We start from the raw sequence: 27,839 nt of genomic DNA, 5'->3' as shown, positions 1-27,839 counted from the left end.
TCTCCGCCTCGGCCCGCGTCCCCCCGGCCCCTTCCCCATCACCCTCCCCTCCAGCGGGGACAGGGGTGTGGGGAGGGGGCGCCGCGCGGGCCAGGCGCCCGCCCCTCCCTGCGCGCCCCGTCCCCGAGCGCGCGCCCGGCGCCCCCCTCCGCGGCCTCCCCGCTCCCGCCTCCCCGCCTTCTCCTCCTCCTGGTGACGTCCGGGTCCCTGCCCGTCTGAAAACTCCGCGCCGCGGCGGTGGAGGCGGCGGCGGCGGCGGCAGCGGCGGCGGAGGAGGAGGAGGAGCAGCGGCGAGCCGAGGCGGCGGCGGCGGCGGCGGCCCGAGCGGGAGCCCGAGCGGCAGCCGGCGGCCGCGGGAGCCGCGGGGAGCGCGGGGGCGGCCCGGAGCGTGCCGGGGTCCCCGCGCCTCGCTCGCCGGCCGCGCTCCGAAGATGGTGGCGGCGCCGTGCGCCCGGAGGCTGGCCCGGCGCTCGCACTCGGCGCTGCTCGCGGCGCTCACGGTGCTGCTGCTGCAGACGCTGGTCGTGTGGAATTTCAGCAGCCTCGACTCCGGGGCCGGGGAGCGCCGCGGGGGCGCAGCGGTCGGCGGCGGGGAGCAGCCGCCCCCGGCCCCGCGCCGGGAGCGCCGGGACCTGCCCGCCGAGCCGGCTGCAGCCCGAGGAGGAGGAGGAGGCGGCGGCGGCGGCGGAGGAGGAGGACGGGGGCCCCAGGCGCGGGCGCGGGGAGGCGGCCCCGGAGAACCGCGGGGACAGCAGCCGGCCAGCCGGGGGGCGCTGCCCGCCCGGGCTCTGGTAAGATGCCCTTTCGGCTCGCGCCCCGCGGCGAGGGAGGGAGGAAGGCAGCCCGACCCCACGCCCCCCTAGCCCTTGAACTCGGTCATCAGACTGGGACTCTGCAAGCCTACCGACTCCACATCGCCTCTTGCCCCGGGAAGCCGGGTGGGGTCCCTGCCAAGGCTCAGGGGTCGTGGGCTGCCCCTTTCAGAGTCTGAGCACGGACCCCTTGGGGTCTGGGGGAAGTTATCTCCAGCGGGGGCGCTTTGGGGGTTACCGGAGCCTGGCTGGGTTCCTGTTCCCCATCACTCTTGCTGGGGACCCCAGCTGACTTGCTCCGTGCGTGTAGGTCTTGGTGACTCGCTCCCTGCCTGAGTGAGTGGATCGCCCCGGATCCTCAGTCGCTGTTCCTGGGCGGTTGTCGCAGCAGCATCTCTTTGGTTTTTGCCGAGCTGGGTGCAGGCAGTTGAGCCCTCTGTTCGTCCTGGCCTGCGATGAGGGCTGAGCTGGGCGTCCCAAGTCCCCGACCATGCCCCTGAATCAATACTCAGTCCGAGGTGTCTGGTCTTACTTTGGGTCTTCTGTTTCTCTTCTCTGGATGTTTGAGCCTTCCGTCTTCACCTTCTCTGTCTCTAACCTTGCCATCTCCCGTGCCCTCTGTGACTTTATCTCCTCCCCATCTCCAGTTTCAGGGCATGGCTCCTTCTCCTAGCTGGTTGTCTCTGTCTTTCTGTCTTGTTGCGGCCGGTTCAGGTCACCAGCTGTGTGTCCGACCACACCGTCAGGGCTTCCACTCCTATGGGATTACTTTGCCCTTCGTGGGTGTGAACAGTCAGGGCTCTGAAACTGTTTCTTCCGCAGATCTGGGGCCATCTGGGTGGCTGGGTGGGGAACTGACTTGTCTTCCTACCCTGTCCCTAACTTCTCCAGGGATACCTTTCCCACCTTCTCTGGGCTGCCTTGCCCAGCCTACTGAGCTAGGAGCAGGAGCACATGGGGCAGGAGGCCGGAGTCCCCAGTTCAGAGCCAAAGTCTCAGTTCCCCAGGGGCGTGAGTTCTGCCTTAGGGCATAGCCAAATGTGTTGTGTGTCTGTCTGTTTCTTCATCACACTACTTGTCTGCAAGGATTTGCCTAGCCGCTAAAGGATATTAGACACCAGGGGGATGGTTTCAGGATCCTGAAGACTGAATGCATATTTCTATCATTTGTCACTTTGGAAGTCCTCACTGAAGACTGCCTTAGTACACAGCGTGATGCTTTCTGAGCTGCTAAACTTCTTCGGAGTCTGTGCGACCCTTTCTGCCGGAGTGCAGCTCTTCATGCCTGAGAGCTGAGCCAGTCCCAAGACGTGATGTGATGGCATTTCACGTTGCTGTGTGGGTAGCAGGGAGAAGTCTTTCCCTCATTTGCGGGGAGAATAGTGGCGTGAGCTGCCTGACGGAGAACCAGAACATTCCTAGTGTCCTGCGATCTCTTCTTTACAGAGAGGGGTACTCTGAAACGCTGCCTTTGAACTGTTGGAGTTGATAGTGATGGGTTCCCGCAGAAATGCAATTAGAAGTTCTTTGTGCATCCAGAGCCCAGGAGGTGGGGTGGGAGGGTTGTGGGTCGTGTCCTGCTGGTCCAGTGTAGGAACGTGTAGGGGAGACATGGTGGGGGAAGCCTGGGGCTTACTGTATCATTTGCATCTGGGGGTCAGAGTGGGTTCAGGAGGTACCTTTAGGATGCACGTAGCACCTGTTGAAACAAATGAAGAGAAGGAAGGAGGCAGGGCTAGCTGATTTCTTCATAGGTCCCCGGCATTGTGAGCATCCACCCCCAGCCCCTCTCTGTGTGCTCGGCTCAGTGTTTTACTCTCTCACACCCAGCTCAGCCTCTGAGAGATCTGCGGTTGGGGAGGTAGGTGGGAACACACTATTTTCCTTTTTACTTCCTTTTGGAATTGCAGTTCCAGCAGCGGAGGTGCTTTGCTTTTCTGAAACTCTGCTTCCAACTGCAAGTTCAGTTACTCTCCCCAAATCTGCATGTCCTAATGTCTCAATTTCTTTACCTTCCAAGATGGACATTTATGTATTTTTTTTTTCTTTTGGTTCTCTTCTCTTCTTGGTAGCTGTCTACCATGCTGTTGACTGTTGTCTCTTGGGGCTTTGTATTTTATTTCATTTGCTTGTCTCCTTTCTTTCCTCTCCCCCCACACCTACTCCATGGCCTGCTAAATCCTGAAATCACAGTACAGACAGGCTGGCTGGAGCCCGGGGTCTGTCCTACTCTGACTGTGCCCACCCAGTTCCTGCCCTTCCATGGAGCTCCAGGAGACCAGAAGGGGGCAGGCTGTTCCCAAAGTCTGGTATAGCTGGAGCTTGGGTTGCAGGCAAGGAGAGGACCAGACCTTTTCGCAAGCAATAGAGGCCGTTGAAGTGTGCAGTTTGTTTCCAGACCCTGCCGAGGCTGCCAGGATGATGCTTTGGAGGGAGATTCAGGAGTGGGACATTTAAAGAAACAAATCCCCGTGATTTTCCAGATGGCTCTTGTAGAGAGCTGGTTAGACACATGCTTAGAAGAAGATGCTTTAGCTCAGTGCTCTGTTGCAGGTGGGGATGGGGTGGGTGGACAGCCTTGGCTCTTGCACGTAGAGGGAACCTGTGTCCTGGGTTGCTGGTGGGTGTGTTGCAGAGAGTGTCAGGCAGGCATTGTGTATAGGGCATTTCCTAAGCCAGATCTTCCTCCTTCCTGATGCCCACAGCCTCAGAGCATTTGTCCTTTTTATGTTTGGGGAGCTGCGCTTCGGTGGAAGGCCCTGATTGTATTTTTGGTGCACTTAAGAAGCCAAGAGGAAACACCCCGTTTCTCAAGTAGACAGAGTCAGAGGGCATGTCCATAAAAGATTTGCAAGCTCTCCTTTTCCTCTCAGCCTCTTTCAAAGCTCTTAAATATTAGAATTATTGGGTGGATTGCAGCTGTTTTGTGGCTGACACTGATTCCTTCACTGGGTCTCCAGTAAGCTGTGGATTTTACTGTCATCTCAGAATTTAAGAAACAGATGGACTCCCTTATAAAGGGAGGAAAAATATTGGGAGAGCTGTCACAAGGATCAGCCTACAGGTTCTGAATAGATTTTGGAGAAAATGAAAGAGAGCTGCATGTGTTAATGTAATGAATGTTTATTTTCTTTCCCTTAGTGACTCTCTTCTTGAAGTCCCCACATTTATTGCTCGTGTTCTTAGATAAACTGTTACTCAGTAAGTTTCATTTAAGAAATATAATTTTTTATTACCCTTCCTACCCCCCGCCTGCCGCCCTACATAAGCATACAAAGTAGAATGGGGTTTCTGTATTATCCGACCCCTTTGAAATGTTGATTTTTCGGCAGAAATTCCTCATGCTTCACATTACTCAGATAACTCAGGACTCTTTTAGACATCAGCAGTGACTTTGAAAGATCGGTTCACTGGCTTTAGATCACCTCTGCTTCTAACAGCCTTGGAGGTATAGCTTTTCTTCCTATCCAGATGTTCTGAGACCACAGAAAACAGGGTATGTTATTGATGGTTCGTTTTTTTTTTTTTTTTTCGCACTTTCAATGGAGTTTTGTTTTGTTTGAGCGACGCATTACACTTTGTATACAGAAATATGCATCATCGAATAATATTTATCTTACTGCAAATGTTGCCATCTGTTTATCATGGAAAGTGTTAAAATAGATAAATAAAAGTAGAAATAATCTACATAGATATAGATATGTTTGTAATATGAATTCTAATATATCTATGTATTCACTTTCCTTCCGGTCTTTTCATACTTTAGACGTTCTCTTCAGTTTATCAATTCATTTTTTAAAAATCTTCCAGAAGGTTGGGTGGTCAAAGGCTTGCTATTTTTCACCTAGGAAGCCAGCCATGGCATAAGTTCTTATTTACTGGTGACTGTTCAAGTTTGATTCATGGTTTTAATAGAAGAGGAAATTTGGTGGCTTGAGTTAAAGCAGAGCTTTGACATCATCGCTTCATTGTGTATGTGTGTGTGTATCCTCAGAAAGCAAAGATATCCTTAGGGATATCTCTGAAATAAGAGTCTGCCCCCCACACCCTGCTCCAGGCTGTTTATGATCCATAAGGTCATAAATCCATCTATATGAGTGTTTCAGTGCAGAAGAACTTAACACGCACACCTGTTGGACTGCACAGGTGAGGTTGAGAGTCTCTATCTTTTGACCAGTGCTACCTTAAGAGCTGCCACTTATGATCTCTCTCTTTCCTTTTCCTTTGCATTTCCCCATTTCTGCGGACCCAGATCCCCATCTACCAGAAACAAAGAGAAAATGCCTTGGGGAAAATAAAAAATAACTAAAAAACAAACTCGATCTTAACAAAACCTGCATTCTAAGGAAGAGGTGTGGGAACAGGAGAAAACGTCCCAAGAAGTATGTGCGAGGCCCCGGCACCAATGAAAGAGGCCTCTGTTGAGTACCCTCAGGCCTGACATACCTGGGTTCACCTCCTGGCTCGGCCCTTTCTCATGCCCCTAATCTTGGGCAAGTCACTGTAATTTCGGTCCTCTGTGAATCTGAGCTACCTCATAGGGCTGTATGAGGATGAAATGTAGCAATATATGTGAACTCATGTGGGCCTGTTCCTTAATCAGTGTTCAAAAATGAGCTGTTCTTAAAAGGAAATTCTTGGTATGTTTGAAAATAAGGAATTTCTTGCAGTTATTCATTTTCTCATACAGTGTAGGGTGCGAGTAAATCCAAGGCAGTAGAATGAATATAGCTGTTTCTGTGTGAGCAGGACGGAATGTGGTAGAGGAAGGAGTACTGACATTTATTGAGTGCCTGCTGTATGCCAGGTGTCATTTAGGTATTTTGCATACGTTAGGTTATTAAATGCTCACCCCCCCCAAAAAAAAACACAAAAAATTTCCAGGAAGGAAGACGGTATTACACAACTGATAAAAAGTTAAAACTAAAGACACCCAACTAGAAATCGCTGGTCTTATGATGGCTTGTTACGTGGCAGGAATAATGGAGGGATTTGTAAATGTTACCTTACTGTCTTACTGATTTCTCCCAACTTTGTGGGATAAGACTTTTGCTGTCCCCAGGAGGAAACTGAAGCTCAAAGAAGTGAAGCTGCTTGCTCATGAAGTTCACAGAGCTGGGGAGTAGCAGAACTGAGATCCAAACCCAGGCCTGCCCCTTTCCAAAGATGCCACCTTTCCGAGTTGCGTTCCTTTTGCATGGTTTGTTGAAAAACCCTAAATGCAACCATGCACTCCCAAAAATCTTTTTTTTTTTTTTTGGAGACAGCATCTTGCTCTGTCACCCAGGCTGGAGTGCAGTGGCGTGATCTCGGCTCACTGCAACCTCCGCCTCCTGGGTTCAAGCAATTCTTGTGCCTCAGCCTCCTGAGTAGCTGGGATTACAGGCGTGCACCACCACGCCTGGCTAATTTTTGTATTTTAGTAGAGATAGGGTTTCACCATGTTGGCCAGGCTGCTCTCGAACTCCTGGCCTCGTGATCTGCCCGCCTCGGCCTCCCAAAATGCTGGGACTACAGGCCTGAGCCACTTTGCCCAGCCCCAAAAATCTTTATTCTACTTTTCTCACTTCTTGTTGCAGATTCCTAAAAAGTTACCAACCCTAGAAAAGAAGCAGACATGGAATTTATATTGAATCAGACCCCTAACTCATGATGCAAATACAAGGGTAGTAATAATGATAATAATAATAATAATAATAATGACTGCATGGCAGTTATGATGTGTTAGGTGGTTTTAAAAATGGATATATAATAGTTTGACATATTTTGGGGTACATGTGATATTTTGATAGGTTCATATAATGTGTAATGATTAACTTAAAGTATTTGGAATATTCATTACCTCCAACATTTATCTTTACTTTTTTGTCAGAGACACTGAAATTCTTCTCTTCTAGCTCTTTTTTTTTTTTTTTGAGACAGTTTTGCTCTGTTGCCCAGCCTGGAGTGCAGTGGCGCAATCTTGACTCACTGCTACCTCCGCCTCTCAGGTTCAAGCAATTCTCCTGCCTCAGCCTCCTGATTAGCTGGGATTACAGGCACCCGCCACCACACCTGGCTAATTCTGTTTGTATTTTTAGTAGAGATGGGGTTTTGCCGTGTTGGCCAGGCTGGTCTTAAACTCCTGGCCTCAGGTGATCCGCCTGCCTTGGCCTCCCAAAGTGCTGGGATTAATAGATGTGAGCCACTGTGCCCAGGTCTTCTAGCTATTTTGAAATATACAATAGATTATTGTTAACGATAATCACCCTACTGGACTACCAAACACTAGAGCTTATTCCTTCTATCTAACTGGATTTTTATCCTTCCAATCAACATCTTCCTCTCTACTCCCCTAATCACCTATCTACTCTCTATCTTCTTGTCATCTACTTTTTTTAGCTCCTACATAGGAGTGAGAACATGTGATATTTGTCTCTAAGTGCCTGGCTTATTTCAGTTAGTATGATGGCCTCCGGTTTATTCATGTTGCTGCAAATGACAGGATTTCACTTTTCAACAGCTGGCTAATATTCCACTGTGTGTGTATACCACATTTTCTTTATCCATTCATCCACCGATGGGCACTTAACTTGATTTCATATCTTGGCTATTGTGAAGAATGTTGCAGTAAGCATGGGAGTGCAGATAGCTCTTGGATTTATTGATTTCCTTTCCTTTGGATAATTAATCCTTTCCTGTGTAGACACTGTAGTGGGATTGCCAGATCACATGGTAGTTCTGTTTTTAGCTTGTGAAGAACCTTCATACTCTTCTCCATAGTGGCTGTACTAATTTACATTCCCACCAACGGTGTATGAGTGTTCCGTTTTCTCACGTCCTCACCAGCGTCTGTTATTTTTTGTCTTCTTGATAAAAGCCCTTTCAGGTGGGGTGAGATGATATCTCACTGTGCTTTTGACTCACAGTTCCCTGGTGATTAGTGATGCTGCGCATTTTTTTATATATCCATTGGCGATTCGTATGTCTTCTTTTGAGAAATATCTGTTCAGCTCTTTTGCCTGTTTAAAAAATTGGACCACTTGTTTTTTTGCTGTTGAGTTGTTTGAGTTCTTTATATATTTTGGTTATTAATCCCTTGTCAGATGGGTAGTTTGCAAATATTTTCTTCCATTCTGTAGATTATTTAATTTGTTGATTGTTTGCCGTGCAGAAGCTTTGTAGCTTGATGTGATCCTGTTTGTCTGTTTTTGCTTTTGTTGCCTGTGCTTTTGTGGTCTTACCCAAAAAAAATTCTTGCTCAAGTTCCTGAAGTGTCTCCCCAATGTTTTTTTCTCTAGTCGTCTCATAGTCTCGGGTCTTAGATTTAAGTCTTTAATCTATTTTGATTTGGTTTTTGTGTATGGTGAGTGATGGGGCCTAGTTTCATTCTTAAGTTTATCCATAGGTAATGGTTATCCCGTTTTTCCAGCACTACTTATTGAAGACTTTCCTTTCCCCAGCGTCTGTTGTTGATGCCTTTGTCAAAAATGAGTTGATATAAAAGTGTGGGTTTATTTCTGGGTTCTCTATTCTGTTTGCCAGGCACTGTTCTAAACCCTTTTTGTGCATGAACTCATTTAATCCTTCAAGCTGTGTACTATTATATTTTCAACAGTCAAGAATTGAAGTTGAAATTGGCTAGAGAGAGGAGTCTTGAATTCAGCTCTCTCTAACCAAGGGAGAAGGGGAGGAGGGGGCAAGAGGATATTGTTCAGGGTTCTTTGGCCGGGGACAATGGCCTTTCTTTCAACCACAACAGACTTCCTGCTGCTCCATTCCTTCAGACCGCTCTGTGGTTGGCCCACTGAGGAACCCACCACTTGTACCTGAGAGCCTGGGTCTGCAGCACGCTGGAGAGTTACCTCAATAAACATGCAGTGCGGATCATCTTGCGCACACTTCCTTCCGCCTGCAACAGAAACTACCCGTTTGCCCGCAGATGCTCATCAGATGGTGCCCATGTGCTCTCTGGGTTCGGTTGCCCCCTTCCCGATTGGAAGCCAGAGGCATCACAAAGAAGATGGGTGTGGGGTGGGGTGTCACCTTAGCCCTGAACCTGGACACTGGCATTATTAGTGTCAGGAACTGCAAACCCAGACACCCTGCCAGATGAGGAAGGGGTGGGACCCATTCTCAAGCTCTGTGTGTGTGGACGAGGGTGTCTCATCTTTCAGGGCCACCTAGGGGCAATGAATGGATTTGTCCTGTCCCAGGCCTAGTTTGTCCCAGCCAGGTGACTACTGCTTATCTGGACATCTAATCCAGGCTAATGTGTCAGTGGATGCTAATGAGGTAATGTGGTGAGAGGCATTTGTTTCTCCTCCCAGGGCACGCTTTGCCATAATTTTTGGCCACAAGATGTGTGGTTTCAGTTTAAGATGAGTTTGTGGGGCAGAGAGGTTGATGCAAATGTTCCCTACCCAGGAGGCACAAACATTGCAACTGTGGTGATGATGAGGTGCATTCATCGAATGCACCAAACACTGTGGAAGGACTAAAAAGACATGCTTTTATTGAATTCTTATAACATCTGGCAAGTTAAGAGCTATTATTTTCATTTCTGTTTTACTGATTGAAATAATGAAAACTAAGGCAATAAGTTGGATGAAAATTAAGCAGATGTGAAGTGTCCAAACTAGAAATTGAAGTTGGGTGGTGTCTCCAAAGGCTGTGTTCTTAGTCTACCCAGTTCAGAGTCAGTAAGTCCGTTGACTCTAGCCCTTCATTCTCCCCCTGCCTCCAACCATTTATGCATGCATTTGTCCACCCATCCATCCATCCATCCATCAGTCCATTCATCTGTTTGTCTGAGCATCCATCCATCCATCTATCCATCCATTCATCCATCCTCTGTCCATTCATCCATCCATCTGTCCATCCATTTACCCATCGATCCATTCATCCACCTATCTACCCATCCTCCACTCCTGCAGTTAGAAGGTACCAGTCCCTGTGTCCAGCACTGGAACTACCTTGGTGAACAGGACCAATGTGCCTCCTGCCCTCCAGGAGGACCAGTCTAGCAGGCAAGAGTTAGAGCCCGTGCTGATAAGTGGCCGATCTCTAGGGAGATCACTCTCACATCCTATCCTGGTTCATTGCCTATACCCTTTCCCATGGTGACCTCTTGAACACACAAGGGAGGTGTCCTCTGAGAAGGTCAGGGCAAGGAGTAAGTAGTATGATTCAGAACCCTGGGAGCCCTGAGGTCTCTGCCATCCCAGAACTGTCCATGAGGCCTGGGCTGCTCTGCTCATGGGGCCCAAGCTCTTCTTCTTGTAGCTCATGAAACAACCCTGGAAATGATCCAGGGGAGCAGATGGGCAGATGCTGTGGGGCCTGGGAGGCAGGTCATGTGATGTTGAGGAAGAAGACAGTGGTCTGACATCATCGGTGGTATGGCACTTTGCCTCTCTGGAGCTCAGTCTCCTTGTCTGAAGCACAGGGGCCATGATGGCACCTACCTGGCAGGGCTTGATGGTGAGGCACAGCTCTGGGTCATGGTCAGTGCTCTGCTCTGCCACCTGATGCAGACACATCATAGGAGATGTTTGCTAGAGCCAGGAGGACTTTCAAATCCATGGCCCGTGGGTGGGTTTGATTTTGTCCACATGGTGTGTTAGAATAAATAGGCCCTGGAATTTAAAGATTAGGATATGCCGTGAGATAGTGTAGATTTTTGGAATTCTTTTAAAAGTCATAAGATCCGGCAATACAGGGTCCACGGTGCTTGCTTGGTGTTAAACAGCCAAGCTGAGGAATGGTGATACTGCAGACCCACTGGGTCCCCAAGAGTCCTCCTAAGATCTCTCCTGTCACCTGTGCCACCTGGCTGGCCCCTCTTGGCTGTTGAGTTTGCAGCCCATTTGGAAGACCTCCGTGTTCACTATGAAGACATAAAAATGAGCATCTGTGGTTACCCTATTCCCATGTGGCTTATTCACTGCACTTATTTGCCTCTCACTGCCTGTGCCTTGCCCTGGCATGATGGAGTCTCCCTCCCCGCCTAGCTGGTGGTGGAGACCCAGAATATGCAAATTCTTATAAGCATGAGGCCATCCTGAAGGCAAATGTCCCCGACAGAAATAGAATCATGCATTCCGCAATTTGATAAACCTGTTTCCCCTCTGCAGGGAGTGTGAGTGACAGCCTCCTTTGAGTCATCTGCCCCTCACTCTGTGTTTCCCGTGACCTTGTCCCCCAATAACACGCATTGGGAAGTTGGGAGTCTTTAGAGACAAGGGGGAGGTGGAAAAGTAGAACATTCCTGAGCACCTTGGCTTGGTCCCAACGCTGTCAGGGACGGACCGTGACTTTCATCTCTGTGTCTTTTTGGCACTTCATCAGATGATGCTAATAAGCCTGCCTCCCTCCCCGGGTTGTGAGGATTAAGTTTGATAAACAGATGAGAAAGTGCTTTGAAGCTCAGAAAGCCCCATGTGAATGGAAGACGGGGCTCATGTCTTCAAGCAGCACAATGTGGGAGTGTTCAGACGGGGTTGTCTGCGTTCCTTCCTCACAGCGTCTTGTAACCCGTGGGGGACAGGGAGAGAATGAATGAGTGAAATCCACTGGAAATTTCCCACCTACTCATCCATTCATTCATCAGATACTGGTTGGGGTCTGCTGTGTGCCAGGCCTTATGCACAGCGGGGGGAAAGACAGATGTGACCCTGCCCTCATGCTCTTTATGGTTTGGGGGCAGGATGACCTCCCAATAAAAACAAACAAGAACATTGCAAAAAATCAGATTGTTACAAATGCAGCGAAGGAAACCATTAGGGAGCTGAACGAAAAGAAAGAGCTGTGGATAAGCATTTGTTTTGGATGGGTGGATTTATTTTACTTATTCAGGGGTAAGGATTTATTTTGGATCATGCCTTTTGCCATAGTAGTCCTAAACGAGCCCCAGGAATCCAAAATATGGTATAGACACCAATCGTGATGCACCAGTGGTTGGAGGTGCTGCAAGGGCAGATATTCTGTAAAAACTCTTTATAAAAAGTTACTATTCATATCTGTACAACATTTATTCACTTCTTAAATTTATTTGTTAATTTATTGAGACAGGGACTCCTTACGTCACCCCGGCTAGAATGCAGTGGTTTGATCTCAGCTCACTGCAACCTTGACCTTGCAGGCTCAAGCAGTCCTCCCACCTCAGCCCCCTGAGTAGGTGGGACTACAGGTGCGTGCCACCATGCCCGGCTAATTTTTGTATTTTTTGAAGAGGTGGGGTTTTGCTATGTTGCCCAGGCTGGTCTGGAACTCCTGGGATCAAGTGATCCTCCCACCTCAGCCTCCCAAACTGCTGGGATTACAGGCGTGAGCCACCACGTCTGGCTCACTTCTTAAATATTGCCTGCGTTCTTTTAGTTGCTTTTTTCCCAACAAAACCATATGATACAAACATTACTCTAAATATACAAGTTGATGAATTCTCACAAACTGAACACATCCGAGTATCCTAGACCAGGAATCATAGCACCGACAACATCCCAGATGCACTCTCTTCTTCTTGGGTGAATATTTAAAGAAATTATTAATCGCTGTATATTTCTTTAAATGTATATTCTGGAAAATGCAGAAATATAACCAGCCAATCAAAACGGCAGCTTCAACACTCTTCTCGTTTAACATGCAGGTAAAGTGGCATTTAAGTAAGAAGAAGTGGGTTAACAAAATGAAAACACATAAGCAAACTCTAACTGGATTTCAAATCCTGATTGCAGCTTGGTTGGTTAATGACGATCAAGGAAGTGCTGAGATGGCCAAGGTTTGGTCAATGTCAACTTAACCAGTTTGAAGAGTCTTTGCTCCTCTGGTAAACAGCTGTGCTGTTTTGTTCTGAAGTTCAAGTGGAAAGGATTAAAGTTAGATGTTAGGAGGAACTGTGCTCTGGGTCCCTTGGAAAGGAATTCCCCATTGGAGGCCCTCTCTGATGTCTGCATTGCTCCCACAGTTCTGGAAAGTAATGGCCCCAGAGCTCCCCATGCCTGTCTTCTGTGACTGAGTTCTGGACATTTCATGTGCGTCTTTTGGATTCACTGTGCATTTGCTTCACGTTGAGTATTTGTACTCTATTCCTTCAAGTGTTGGACATGAAATTAGCATGATGAATGGGTCCGCAAATGGGCCAGTAATGACTACATTAACTTAACCCTGAACCAAGACTCTCCTATTCAGAACCAGGGTAACAGAACCGCAGTACAACGTTAGCAGCAATTCAAAAGGGCAACGGAGACAACTAATCATTTCATAATGAGCGAGGGGAGAAGCAATTAAAGCCGGGAGCCCAAGGACGGCATGATAATTTTGCAGAGTCTCAGCTCTCAACCAGACTCACGTTCATAAAATAAACAAATGTTTTTGGTAATGGAAAGCTAATGTATACATTATTTAAGGATAGTATTAAAACCAGATTAGATGGATCAAGTAATACAACAGTTACCTCATTAAGCATCCTTTCTTTGGGGATGTGAAAAAGTTATTCTTTTTTTTCTTCTTCTTTTTTCCTTTTGAAATGGGGCTTTATTAATTAGAGATGTAATGGGAAATCTTATTTTTTTCCCCAGACTAGTGGCTGTTTTCTGTTTATTTTTTAATGGAGGACTATGCTTTGCAGATGTTCTCTTTGAAATAAAAGCCTATTCATTGTCTCTCTTTTGCACTTTCTTTTATCCCAGCTCAAAAGGGGCAGCTGTTATGAAAGACACTGAGAACCCCGTTTGCTTGTCATCAAGTATTGCAGATGATTCTGTTGTGGATGTAAAATGCTCTTATTGCCTGCTTTTTCTTGTAATCCTATTGAGGGATAGTTTTCAAATTGTGACGTCTGATTTTCTCTTGTTTAGCAGGTGAGTTAAAGACAGAAAGCAGGGAGAGATGTTAAGCTAAACGTCTCCTAAGGAAGGATGTTCAGTGAAAGACTGGGTGGTTTGGAAATGGGTAGAAGTTAGGTTATTCATTCTTCTTTGGCCTGGAGGCTGACTGCTGTTTGGCTTTCTTTTAGAATTAAAGCAAACAAAAAACGCACAACAGCAACATTTGGAGGAAACTGACTGTTTATTGGAGTGAGCAGGCAGATACAGCCCTCCAATGAAGGTGGGTGCTAGAAAGCAGCGATGGGAAATACGTAAGCCAGAAGGAAACCTAGAGCTTTGTGAGTCAGGTGTGGGCTCCAGATGGAATAATGACAGCATAGGGTCCTCTTCCTCCTTTCTTAAAGAAAAGGTAAATTTTAAAAATCAAAACTTGAATTAGTAGCCAAAATCAATGATTTCCAATCCAAATCAAATTTAGAGTGCCTATTAAGAAATTCGAAATTCTGGTCTTCATTCCCAGAGGTAACCATTTGAGTGAGGGGGGATGTGGCTGCCTCCTGTACACGGGCCCACCAGGTCACTTTGCTTGTCTGTGTTACCCACAAGATGGCTGTTGGGGTTTGAGTTTGCAACTTTCAGAATGATAATAATAATAATTGCTATTATCTATTAGATGTCACTACGTGGCAGGCACTGTGCTGTACTGAGCAGCGTCTCCTAGATTATCATTTTAATCATTATATCAGCCTTATGATGTGGCTGCTGATAGTATTCCCATCTACAGATGAGGAAATTGAGGCATAGAGAGGGTAAGAAATCACCTGCAGTCACAGAGCAGACTTGGAATTTCAGCTCAGCCAGCGTGACTCAGGAGCCTGTGTGTCAAATGCCATGCATGTGCCGCACAGAAAGATGTAACAACTTCCATTAGGTTTTCTTCAGAAGGACACTGCCAGAAAGTTGGTACTGTTGCCGGGCGTGGTGGCACATGCCTGTAATCCCAGCGCTTTGGGAGGCCTAGGTGGGAAGATCGCTGGAGCCCAGGAGTTCAAGACCAGCCTGGGCAACATAGTGGGACCTCGTCTTTACAAAAACATAAAACAATCAATCAGCTGGGCATGGTAGCATGCCTGTAGTTCCAGCTACTTGGGAGGCTGAGGTGGGAGGATCACTTGACCCTGGGAGGTTGAGGCTGCTGTGAGCCGTGATGGCACCACTGCACTCCAGCCTGGGTGACCGAGCAAGATCCTGTCTCCAAAAAAAAAAAAAAAAAAAAAAGGTTTGTACTGTTTGCCCGCTGCAAAGATGGAACCACTGACACCCAGCAGTGAGTGAACTGAATTGCCCAAGATCAAACCACCACATAGAATGCACAGAGTGACTTATTGCCTGTAAAAAAAAGTCGAGTGTGAAACTGACTGTGGACATGGACATCTAGGAAGCTGAAAGTCTGGCTCTGGTAGAAGTACCCTCACCCTGATTCCCATCCTCTGTGTGCACAGAGTGAAGCTGGGGTGACGGCCTCCACCTTCCATCCATAGTCTTGCAGCAGAGAGGTAGCACCTGACACGTAATATTTTGATAAGTTGCTGATTTGTATTAAAATAATAATTACAGTGATAATTACAAGCATGGATTTCACTGAGACTCAGCTGCTGACGGTGAGAAAAAATAATTAATTGCATATTCTCTGGAAATCAAATGGAAGCCAGACCTGGCCTTTTTCCTTTGTGAGAGTCCAGCGCAGGTTTTGCTGTAGGTTGAAGGCCATGTATTTTGCCAGATGCTGTTTATGTTAATAGTATTGATGGCAGATTTCCATGCGAGGAGTCGCTGGTAATTGGGTGAACATCATCTTTATGCGCAGACGCTGCAGAAAATAGCCTGGCCGGATTCTGATGGTAGCACCATCCCTTAAACCATGAAACAAACTCCACCCTGGAAGTAAACACAATAATAGAGGAAAACAATTTAAATCTACCTTTTATTATTTATTTCTTTATTTCTTTATTTAGAGATGGAGTCTCACTGTTGCCTAGGCTGGTCTCGGACTTCTGACCTCAAGTGATTCGCCCACCTAGGCCTCCCAGAGTGCTGGGATTACAGGTGTGAGCTGCTGTGCCCAGCCATTATTATTTAATATTCTTAAGTACTCTAGCATTGGTGGGTACCTGGCCATCATGAAGAAGTCATAGCTAATTTAATTTGATTGCTCTCGTTCTCTTTATACTTCTGTTTTTGAAGCTGATTGAATTGTAAGCTACTTTATTATAAAAACTTGCTAAACTTCTCTTGAAGTAGAACATGCATGAGAAAGAATGCAGAAATCATGAATAAACAGCTCCAGAAAGGGATCACGCCCAACTAACCAGCACCCGAATTCAGAGCCCACCAGGCCCCGGGATCCCGGCCATGTCCACTCTGACCCCTTGCCTGCAAGGATAGGGTCTCTATCGTGACTTCTAACCCCACCAGGTACTTTTGCCTCTTTTTAGAAATGGAATCATACAGTCTGTACTCTTTTGTGCCTGGTTCGTTTTGGTTAACATTGCGTCTGGGAGTTTTATCTCTATCCAGGGTTGGCGAACCCCAGCTTGCAAGCCAAATCTGGTCCTTTGCCTGTTTTCATATGGCCTGTGAGCTAAGGATGGATTTTATGTTTTTAAATAGTTGCGGGGCGGGGGGGGGGGGGGGGGGAGGAAAGAATGATATTTTGTGACGCGTGAAAATTATATGAAATTCAAATTTGTGTCCACAAATTGACTGGGCATGGTGGCTCATGCCTGTAATCCCAGCACTTTGTGGGGCCGAGGTGGGTGGGTCACTTGGGGCCAGAAGTTTGCTACCAGCCTGACCAACATGGTTGAAACCCCATCTCTACTAAAAGGTACAAAAAATAGCTGGGTGTGGTGGTTGATGCCTGTAATCCCAGCTACTCAGGTGGCTGAGGCAGGAGAATCACTTGAACCCGGGAGGCAGAGATTGCATTGAGCCAAGATTGTGCCACTGTACTTCAGCCTGGATGACAGAGTAACACTGTGTCTCAAAAAAAAAAAATTGCAACCATAAATAAAGCTTTATTGGAACACAGCCATGTCCATTTCATTTATATATCAGCTATGGCCGCTTTTGTGCTATGACAGCACAATTGAGTAGTTGCAACAAAGACTGTATGGGCCCTAAGCCTAAAACATTTACTATCTGGCCTGTTACCAAAAAGTTTGCTAACCCTATATCTATATTGGTTCACAGAGTTGTAATTGTTCATTTGCATTATTTCATTGTGGAATATACCACAATTTACATATCCATTCTGTTTATGGGCATTTGGGAAGTTCCCAGTTTGGGGCCATTATAAATAGTGCTGCTGTGAACATTCTTGGGCATCTCTTTCGGCAAACATATGCACACATTTCTGTTGAGTATATACCTAGGAGCGGAATTAATTTAACTACCTTTTTTTTTTTTTTACCAATTGATTTGACAATTATATTTTAATTTGGAAGTCTTACCTTTCAGAGTAGGAAGTAAAGCACAGTAATACTTTCAAATGCTGAAACTCTGTAACAAGGCTTATTTTCATAATTAGTCTTGCAAAATTCAGAGTCCGTAGAAACAGTTTCTTAATTGTCCATTGTTCTTCCATTCTTAGTCCCTTCTAGGCTGTTGGGAACAAGCCCGATGTCAACTGCTTTAGTTGCTTTTGGGAATGGTGCCATCATTTAATTTCTTATACCAAAGCCATATTGTCCACAGCGCTCTTATCTTTATTCAGCAAAACAGGTTTGGCAGAATTAGGTGTTTTTTTTCTAGACGTCACTTTTTGCTTTGATTGACTTCTGTTTATCTCTGGCTTTCTGGTTTTCTTGCTGGGAAGCAGATGAATATAGCCCTGTGTCCCCAATAAGATCTCTAGCCTGCAGTAGCGTGTGTCATTTTACATTGAAACTCTGTGCTGAAATATCCCTTTGGGGACTGCATATGCTGTACACGGCCACAGCATCGGAGCACGGAGACTTCCCCGGCGGTGCTGCCTCAGTGTGCGTTGTCAGCATTGTTTAGAAATGCAGGATCCTGCGTCAGTTTCTGAATGCCGGTCACTTCCCATTTGCTGCTCCACTTTTTGGACACTAGCACTGACAGGGTTGGAAGAGTAACATTAGGATACCCTAGGATCCACCCATCTTTCAGGTTTGCTTGGTGCTGGCTGAAAAATGACTTAATATCCTTTCTGGGGCTTGTCAAAGAGTCCTGTCCGTTCTTCTCCTAAGCCAACCCACTTTACCAGGAGTAAAGCCCTAGCTGTTGTAGGAGCCTGTCTTCTGATTCTGCCTGGTGCGATGAACAAACTTAAGGAATGTCACAAGAGAAGAAGGTCAGCTGCTGTTTTAGTATTACTTTTGGAATGAAATTTGAATTTAGTGCAGAAAGGATTTGTGGACTTGAAACCCTTGGGCTCAGCTAAAATCTTTTCTATGTGACTCAGGATCTGGAAGCCTCAGTTTTCGTCTTTAAAATAGGGCTGCAAAGCTGCAATGCTATTGTGGTTATGATTCCAGGGTGTGGCATTCCCAGATGTGAGAAACTTAACCCTTAAATTCTGGTAGTTTGCCTCCTTTCCCTTTAGCTTAATAGGTTGTCTTTTTCTGTTGGAATATTTACTTTTGTTAAGGTAAGACTAGAATTGTAAGTATTCATTGAAACTCTTTACAAAGGTGTGTGTGTGTATGTGTGTGTGTGTGTATTCTAGGGGAAGAACTTCTCTTTTTAAAGACTACTTTCTAGATGTTCTAACATGTGCTAATTACAACTGATAATTAACTTGGTCTAAAAAGAATCTTAATAGATTTCAAAAGTAGAAATCTTCCAGGCTTCCTTCATAAAACAATAAGATATATTGAAAATTAGCCTCTAAAAGACAATCGCATAGAAATTTAAACAATCAAAACTCTTCTAAGTAATTCTTAGATCAATGAATAGATTAAATTTGACATTTCAGATTACATATTGATTAGCGAAAATGAAAATACTTCATATCAAAACTTGAGATAAGGTTAAAACTGTGCCCAGAGGAAAACTGGTAGTCTATTTTAAAAGCACTTTAGGTTTTGACATTAAATATGAAAGAGTAAAATAATTAAAATAAAAGTCCATTAAAAAATAATTGAGGCTGGGATGGTCTCGAACTCCTTGGCCTCAAGCCACCCTCCTGCCTTGGCCTCTCAAAGTTTTGGGATTATAGGTGTGAGCCATGGTGCCAGGCCTGAGACCCTGTTACTAACAAAAAAAAAAAAAAAAAAAAGAAAAAAAAGAAAAAAACTGAGAATCAAACAAAAGAAAGTAGGAAAGGGACATTAAGAAAAATAAAGGCAGAAATTGACAAAACAGAATGCAAACACGATAGTATTAATTCATGAGATCCTTTAATGACCCAACCATACAAAGTGCTAATTTCGTTCCTCTTAGGGTTAGAATCTATGAATAGGCTGTAGGTTCCTTAATTCTCAATGCTTGCTCAATGCTTCTCTTATAGCAATTGAGTAAGGGAACCTGTCAGTAGCAGGAGGCACCACTGGTTTCATGTTATTAGGATGGGCGGGTTAGGGGAAGTTATCACTTAGCCTGCCCACATCAAAGCACAGCACACTTCATGTACCTTTTTTCTGCTGATCAATTTCCTCTCATTTTTAAGAATAGTTAAGAATGGCAGAGTAGCTTATCATTTTGTAGAATACCTGTAGTGTCCTGCAGGTTCCCAGTGAACTTTCTCCCCAGTTTTCATGCCTTACTGTGTCTTGTAAAGCCAGGGTTTTCCTCATTACTGAGTGCCTTGAGCTCTGGGGAGCAGGTCCCTGGGGTGACGGGCAAGAGTCTTCTATCTCACTAAGCTCAAGGCTACTCCACAGCAGAAATGGGAAGCCGACCTTGTTGGTTTGGAATTGACTTTGATGTCCTCTCAGCAACAGCCATTGATAATCTACTGTGTGTCACATAGTAGAAGTTTTCTATGAGTGCATTGCTTTACAGATGTACCCAGGATGTTTGCAGATACTTATTCTTTCACTCAACAGATTTTACCAAGAGCCTACTAGGTGCCAGTCACTGCACGGGAGCTGGGGTTGGAGCAGTGGACAAAACGGGGTCCCTGACTTCCTGCAGCTCAGGTTCCGATGGAGGGGACAGTGAGTCAGGGAGAAGGGGAGGGTCATCTGGGAAGGCTTTTCCAACAAGGTGACATTTAAGATGAAACAAAGAGAAGATAGTCCGGCATGGATTGCGGGGAGAGGAGGTAAACAATGTGGTCATTATGACAAGGACATGAAAGTCATTTGGGAAGAAGGACAGGAACAAGGGCCTGCAGGGGCTTTCAGGCCACCGTCAACTGTTTTCTGGGGTGAGGTTCCCAACAGCCCTGCTAATGGGTTCATCATCTCTGTTTTATTAAAAACCTAGAAAAGTTGACTGGTTTAGAAATTACAAGATTTGGAGGTGGAACTTGAACACTTGCAAAAAGTTGATCACTTTCTTTGAAGACAAAAATCACTCTGTCCAACAACCTTCCCAGAGTCCCTCTGCAGTTATTATCACTCCACCTCCAATGAAAGAACATTTGTCCTTTGCATGCAATGGCTTTTTCGATTCCCCACCTGCCCCTGCAGAATGATGATGTCCCCAACTCGGAACTTCTCTCCCTCATCTCCATGTCAAAACTTACCTGTCTTTGGTCCTGTCCTAAGGTGTTTGATTTTGAGGGTGGTGGTGTCTTACACTCCCCTCAGCTTGGTAACACTGATCTAGAGAGATGGCAGATGGGGGCTGCCTGACCTGGCAGCAGTGTCTGTCTGTGATGGCGGGCTGTGCTGTGCTGGAATGTCTTAGTCTGTTTACGACGCAAGACAAAGTGATCTCGACTTTCAGGAGTCAGGATACCTGGATTCCAGAACCTGTTCTGTGTCTCGCTTGGTGTGGCTTTGGGCTGCCTGCCTTTCAGGTTCTCTGTTTCCCCGTCTTTAAAATGGTCTGAGGGATTCTGGGTCCCTTGTGCTCTGAACTTTTAGGTCTCTTGTGGTTACCTGTGCCCTGATTGCACATGTCTCTTCTTCCAGCCGTGTGTGTGACCCACGTGTCCTTTCCCACTTCCATGTGTACGTGGCTGTTTTGGTGTGATTGTCTGCAGAAAAGAGTCCTTTCCTCCCAGTACCTCCCACTTCTACCTAATAATAAACTCTAGAATCCTTCTCACCTTTTTGTTTGTTTGTTTGTTTGTTTTTGAGACGGAGTCTCGCTCTGTTGCCCAGATTGGAGTGCAGTGGCGCAATCTCAGCTCACTGCAACCTCTGCCTCCTGGGTTCAAGCGATTCTCCTGCCTCAGCCTCCTGAGTAGCTGGGATTACAGGCGCCTGCCACCATGCCTGGCTAATTTTTGTATTTTTAGTACAGGTGGGGTTTCACCATGTTGGCCAGGCTGGTCTTGAACTCCTGACCTCAAGTGATCTGCCTGCCTCCACCTCCCAAAGTGCTGGATTACAGGTGTGAGCCACCACTCCTGGTCCTTCTCACCTTTTATTAGTAACTGCCATCACCATCATAGCTGGTCTTGGATTCATTAACTCCATCAGGTTATTCCCAGTGGTGGAAACAGTGAATGGCACACAATAGGTGCTCAGTAAATATTTTTGTTTCCTTCAGAAATTGCCTGAAAGATCAGATGACATGTCTTAAAAGTGAGAGCTATGGAACCCCACTTTAAGATGACATTTTAAGATCCAAAGGCCAAAGATATTCTAGAACAAGGAATCGTGCCTTGTTCCATGGGTTCTTGTCAGCTCCTCACCCATACTGATGGCACCTTAAGGTCCACCTGTGTTCTTAGTAGTTGATGCATAGTCCTGTTGATGATGATAAATAATAGTAATTAGCAGCTACCATTTATTAAGCACATACTACATGTTAAGCATTTTATATTTAATGCTTCCAACACCTAGTGTTGTCAGCATTGTCAGAGTCACTGTTTTATGGACAGAGGAAGTGAGGCACAGAGAGGGGAAGTAACTCTCGCAAGGTTGCACAGCTCCCCACAAGCCCGTGTGCATAACCACCACGTCACTTGATGCTAAGTCCCGTTGATGGGACTGAAGACCAGCCAGACAGGGGAGGCGCCCTCTTCCAGGTGCTGGGCCTGCCCCATCCCCGCAGCCCATAGGGGAAGTGTCCACAGCTGCAGGCCTGGCAGACATCCAATCTTCTACCCTCTCCAGGGGCTGCTGTTCTCCATGCCGGTGGAATTGCTGAGATCCTGCAGACAGCAGTGAGAAGCTGGCTGCTGTCGTCAGAGCCTTTCCCCAGGATGGGGCTGCAGATTTGGCCCCAGCCCTCCTTTGGCCTGCTCAGCTGGCCTGGGGCAGCAGGAGAGAGTGGAAGAGAGGCATGAACTTGCTTTCATCAGAGGGAGCCCAGGGCATGCTCTGTGGGTTCAGAGGAACTTCCTTGGGCGTGTGGGTGAGACCAGGCATGGCATGACACTTATATGCCACTTCCTGCTCCACCAAAACGTCCCTCTTTGTCTCAGTTGGTGGAATGAAGTGCAATGCAGTAGAGAAGCACAGGGACTTGGCGCCAGGGTGCCGGAGTTCGCAGCCTGGCTCTGCCACCCAGCAGCTGTGTGACTGAAGTCTTTGTGCCTCAGCTCCTTCATCTGTAAAATGGGGATGATGATGAACCCACTTCAAAGGGTTGTCAGGAGAAATAAATGAGTTAATACATGCACTTCATTTAGCACAGTGTCTGGGCGTGTATTAAGCACCATAACATGCTGTTGCTGCTGCTTCCTCCTCCTCTTCCTCTGCCCTCCTCCTCCTGAACCCTCCTCCCCCTCCCCCTCTTCCTCCTCCCCCCTCCGCCTCCCCTCATCCTCATCTTCCATTATTATTATTACTGTTGATTCTTGTAGGAGGAGGAGGAATTGGATGAGGGAGATTTGCCCGGTCAACTCTGCCTCTTCCTCTCCCTCCTTCCTCTGGAGCTGTGTGGGGACTAGATTGTGTTGCTGGCTGTGTGGCCTGAGGTCAGTCACATAGCTTCTCTGTATGCATTTTCCCACCTAAAATGAATACAGCAATTGTAATAATGATAATAATGATAATATGCTTCATTTTAAGATGCACATTTTTTACTGTGTCGCCCAGGCTCACAGCCATTTTATTTTATTTTATTTTTGAGACAGAGTCTTGCTCTGTCTGTGCCCAAGCTGGAGTACAGTGGCGCAATCTCGGCTCACTGCAACCTCCGCCTCCCGGGTTCAAGCAATTCTGCCTCAGCCTCCCAAGTAGCTGGGATTTTAGGCATGTGCCATCACGCCTGGCTAATTTTTGTATTTTTAGTAGAGGTGGGGTTTCACCATGTTGGCCAGGCTGGTCTTGAACTCCTGACCTCAAGTGATCCATCCGCCTTGGCCTCCCAGAGTGGTGGGATTACAGGTGTGAGCCACCACATCTGGCCAAAGATGCACATTTTTAATATTTAGTAAATAGCATTTCTGAAATCTGGGATGAATTTTACAATTGATGTGTATGATTCCTTAATGTTTCAGCACACACCCTTTTGCCCCCAAACTGTTATTCAATCAATGATGCATGTCACAAGCGACAGGGTCTTACAATGAAGCACAGAGGCCACAGTGTCCACAATGTGCCAAGCAAGGTACTGGGTGTTTTTTAAATGCCTCATTTTTTAAAACTCTTACTGCAGCCCCAGAAGTAGGTACTCATATTCTCCCATTTTACAAATGTGGACATTAGAGGGTGAAAAAGTGGCTTTCGTGGAAGGTCGCTTGTTCACACAGCAGAGCTGCTATCCAACCACCCTCCATGGGTCTTACGACATAGGCTGAAACTCTTTTTCCAAGAGCATCCCATAAGCACCTCTCTCCTTCTCCCTGGGATGTAGGAATATGTTCCTAAAGACAGCTTCAAGCTTCTAGGATGGAAATGCTAGTGGTAGTCTTAAAATATGAGCCCCTGCCAAGTTCCAAATGTCTTTGACCCATGAACTCAGCAGCAGGACGGCATGTCTGGGAGACCCTCCCAAGTCATGCTTTGTGCAGGACACAGTGTTTTCGGAGCTTAAAGCGTTTTATAAAATAATGTGGGATTTGTCCCAGAGCCTGGCACAGGGTCTAGAATGCTTGAGTCCTGTTTTCCACTTGGATTAAACTAAGGTCAGACATTCTGCCCCAAGCCTGAAATGTATCACGTGGGCTGGGAGCAGCCCCTGGCTGTCAGGTCCCTCCCAGGCTACAGGCACCCAGGGGACTTCCCATCTGTCTCTCTGTCCTGTGTTGAGAGTGATAGTGGTTGGTGGGCATTGGGAGGGTCTTAGGGAAGAGAGGAAACAAATAGCAGGCCGCCTGACAGTTTAGAGCAGGGCTGTTGGGCAGAGTCCAGAAATTATCTTGCTAACAGTGACAGTCTATGAGTTTGTGGGGAAGCGAGGTCGTGAATAATTGATTGCTGCTGACTGAGTTGTGAAAACCATTTTCGGAGATTCGAACGTGGAGGCTCTCCGAAGGAGGGAGGGATGGAGGGGAAGAGGGGGTGGGTGGGAGAGTAGACAGGGATGAGAGCGTCCTCTTCCCTTGAGTCCAGAGGTCCCTCTTGGGCTCCCCTGGGTCTGGTTCAGCCAGTTTGGCTGCAGTCCCCCACACTTGAAAATGGCCTTGGCTGACCCTGGGCCCTGAGAAGGGAGCAGCGGGTGGCCTCAGCTCTGGTTGGGTTGGGCTGTTCCTCACTGAGGGTTGGTTGAGTCTCCAGGCTGAGTGGGAGTCCCCAGACTGTCACCAGTTCAGAGCAAATCTTTTGAGTCTTTAGAAGGAGTTCCTTGTAATGCAGACGATGGGGTCTTCGCCTACCTCCTTCCAGCCTGATCACCTGCAGAATCGAGGGAAGACATGGGTGTTTCTGAAAGCAGGTCTCACTCCCAAGACTGGGAGGGGCACTGTGTTTTCTGAATGTGACACTCTGGGGCTTGTTAAGCCATTTTTTTTTTCCTAGAAGAGGCAGCATCACCTGTTGATGAAAACCAAGAGCCTGGGTTTGAATCCTGGATTCACTCCTTCCTAATTGGATGAGCTTGGAGCAGTCAGGTTCCCTCTCTCTGCCTCAGTGTGCCATCTGTAAAGTGAGGATGACAGTGGTCCCTAATCTGAAAGGTTATTGTGAAGAGTCAATAAGTGAGCATTTAAAGATGAAGTACATAAATACATCTATATATCTGTGAGACTGCTGTTGTCTCACTTAGTCATCTTTATTTATTTATGTATTTATTTTTGAAACTGTGGAGCATGGCTTGATGAGCAGCTCACAGAGGCTGGATTTCTCCCTCAGCTGGACACCTTTGTGCAGTGCCCAGCCTGCACAACTGTGCTTGGCAGCCCTTTATAGGATGTCACCTATATTAAATAGCAGGTGGTTGCTCTCCAAAGAAATCTTGCTCTCTCATTTTCAAGCCTGACGAGCTTTTCTAGATCTCTCATATCTATAGGTGCTCACCCAAGCCTACTGTTTGACTGACCACCGTGGCCCGAGCCTGAGTTTCCAGCTGGGAGTTGGAATAGACTCTTGAGCATCCCTCGAGAGGCAGGGTGCAACACATCACCACAAGGCCTGGTGCCTCCTGAAGAGCAGTCTCCCTGCTAGTGTCCAAACTTTGTAAGAGTTCCCCCTCTTTATCCCATTAAAAATAAACACCGTTTTCTTCACTCACTTCAGCTGCTGAATGGTGCCCCGGAGAACAAGCGCTTGTGTTTCCTCCTGTGGGCTCCAAAGGGAGAGGAATAAACAAACTATAAACAGCTGTTTCTCCGCTGGTGACGGGATTCAGACAATAGACCCTCCACGCGTGTTAATCAGCTGCCTTTTCTGAGGCGAGTTTGCATTGAGGCCACAGAGGAGCCTCCATGCTGGGGCGGCACTGGGTGGAACTTCCTGAGCCAGTAGTGAGAGTCGCTCAAAAGAGCCCAGCCCAGGCCTCCACGCAGCCCAGGTGAGCCCGGGGCCTCTCTAGACAGATGTTCTGGCAGCTGCCAGGAAGGGCTCCCAGCCTTCCTTTCTGGTGACTTCTTGAGAGAGGCCCTTGGGCAGAAGAGTGGCCTCCAGCCGACTCACTCTATGTGATCACCTCTTTCTTTAACAATGGATGGTGCTCACTCAAATGCCATTCATCTGACAAATATTAATATTTATTGAGCAGCCTCTACGTGCCAGGCACTGGGCTAGGTTCTTGGGACGTATCAGTGAACAAGTGTGGCTGATGCCTGTAATCCCAGCACTTTGGGAGGCTGAGGCAGGAAGATCTCTTGAGCTCAGGCTCCTTGAGACCAGCCTGGGTAACATAGTGAAACCCTGTCTTTCCAAAAATCAAACAATTAGCCTGGCATGTTGGTGCCTGTGGTCCTAGCTACTTGGGAGGATGAGGTGAGAGGATTGTTTGAGTCCTGGAGGCGAAGGTTGTAGTGAGCTGAGATCGTGCTACTGCACTTCAGTCTGGGTGATAGAGTGAGACCCCGTCTCAAAAAACAAATGGTGTCCTCCCTTCATCCATTCACTCTTCTAACCCATTTTTATTTTACCAAATATTTAGTGAGCACCTGCTATGCTCCAGGTGCCATAGCTAGGTTCTAGGGACACATCAATGAACATTTGAAAGTGCATGTCTGCCCTTTATCCATTCATTCCCTCAGTCTGTATTTTGACAAGTACTCATTGAGCACCTACTATGTGCCAGGCACTGCACTAGGTTCTTGCGACACATCTGTGAACATTTGAAAATATATGCCTGTCCTTCATCCATTCATTCCTTCCAATAGTATTTATTTTAACAAATATTTATTGAGCATCTACTATGTGCAGCATGCTCTCCTAGGCACCTACAATAAAATGGTGAGCTGGGCATGGTGTCTTGTGCCTGTAGTCCCAGCACTTTGGAGGCCAAGGTGGGAGGATCACTTGAGACCAGGAATTCCAGACCAGCCTGGGCAACATAGTGAGACTCTGTCTCTATTAAAAAAAAAAAAAAAAAAAAGAAGTTAGCTGGACATGGTGGCATGTGTCTGTAGTCCCAACTTCTTGGGAGGTTGAGGCAGGAAGATCACTGAAGCCCAGGAGTTTGAGGTTACAGTGAGCTGTGATCACCATTGCAACCTGGGTGACAGAGTGAGAACCTGTCTCAAAAAGACAAAAAAAGTAGTGAACAAGATAGAAAAGGTCCCTATACTCCAGTACTGAGGGTTAGACTGTAAATTATAAACATATAAATAGGATTAGTTTAGCAATTAGTGGTCTTCTAAAAACCACTGTGTATTGGTGACTATGGTGGGCTGAGACTTGTTTGGCTGGGATGACCAGGGAAGGCCTCCTTGAGGAGGTGATATTTGCACTTACACCTAAACATGAAGAGGAAACATTATGAGGACCTCTGAGGAAACAGATTTCCAGCCAGGAGGCACAGAAAATGTGAAGGCTGGAGGAAGCTTGGGATTCAAAGAGTTGATGAACGGCCAGTGTGCCTGGTGGTCATTGAGTGAGGGGAGCCTGGTGGGGGAAAGGAAGAGGGGTCAGTGGGTGAAAATGTGGGGAGCTTTGAGATTGAGACCAAAGCAAGGAGTTTGGATTTTATTGAGAGTGTCATGGAAAAGTATTGGGAGCTCAAAGCAGGAAAAGGATCAGCTTTGAGCTTTCAAAAAGAAAACCCTCTAGTCTAGATATGATGACAAAGTGCAAAGCAGTTTAGATTGGATCCTGGAACAGAAAGAGGTGTGTATTTATATAATGTCCCACTCCTGCTAGATAGGTTAAGACCCATGGGGTTAGGTGATTAGTTGTATCACTACGTTTCTAATGCCTGTCATGTAGCAGGAACTTAATATATGCTGTATTAGTCCATTCTCACACTTCTACAAAGGTACCACCTGAGGCTGGATAATTTATAAACAAAAGAGGTTTAATTGACTCACAGTTCCGCATAGCTGGAGAGGCCTCAGAAAACTTACAATCATGGTGGAAGGCAAAGAGGAAGGCAGGCACATCTTACATGGTGGCTGGAGAGAGAGACAATGCAGGGGAAACTGTCAGTTTTAAACCATCAGATCTCGTGAGAACTCGCTCACTATCATGAGAACAGCATGGGGGAAATCACTCCTATGATCCAATCACTTCCCACCAGGTCC

At 46.7% G+C, this 27,839-nt stretch overlaps 1 protein-coding gene across 2 annotated transcripts in view; it reads left to right on the top strand.

The window, feature by feature from the left end:
* Window positions 1–357: 357 nt before the first annotated feature.
* The window catches only part of XYLT1 (xylosyltransferase 1), a 367,139-nt gene continuing 339,657 nt past the window's right edge, over window positions 358–27,839 (top strand). The window contains exon 1 of one of the 2 annotated variants that reach the window (XM_009430383.5): window positions 358–791. In XM_009430383.5, coding sequence (XP_009428658.3) covers window positions 432–791 — 360 coding nt within the window. In that variant the 5' untranslated portion in view covers window positions 358–431. 2 annotated transcript variants of the gene reach the window in all.

The sequence above is a fragment of the Pan troglodytes genome, chromosome 18 (genome assembly GCF_028858775.2).
Source record: "Pan troglodytes isolate AG18354 chromosome 18, NHGRI_mPanTro3-v2.0_pri, whole genome shotgun sequence".
Taxonomy (NCBI): Eukaryota; Metazoa; Chordata; class Mammalia; order Primates; family Hominidae; genus Pan; species Pan troglodytes.
The sequence above is the reverse complement of the archived record's forward strand: the minus strand, read 5'-3'. Positions and strand labels throughout refer to the sequence as shown.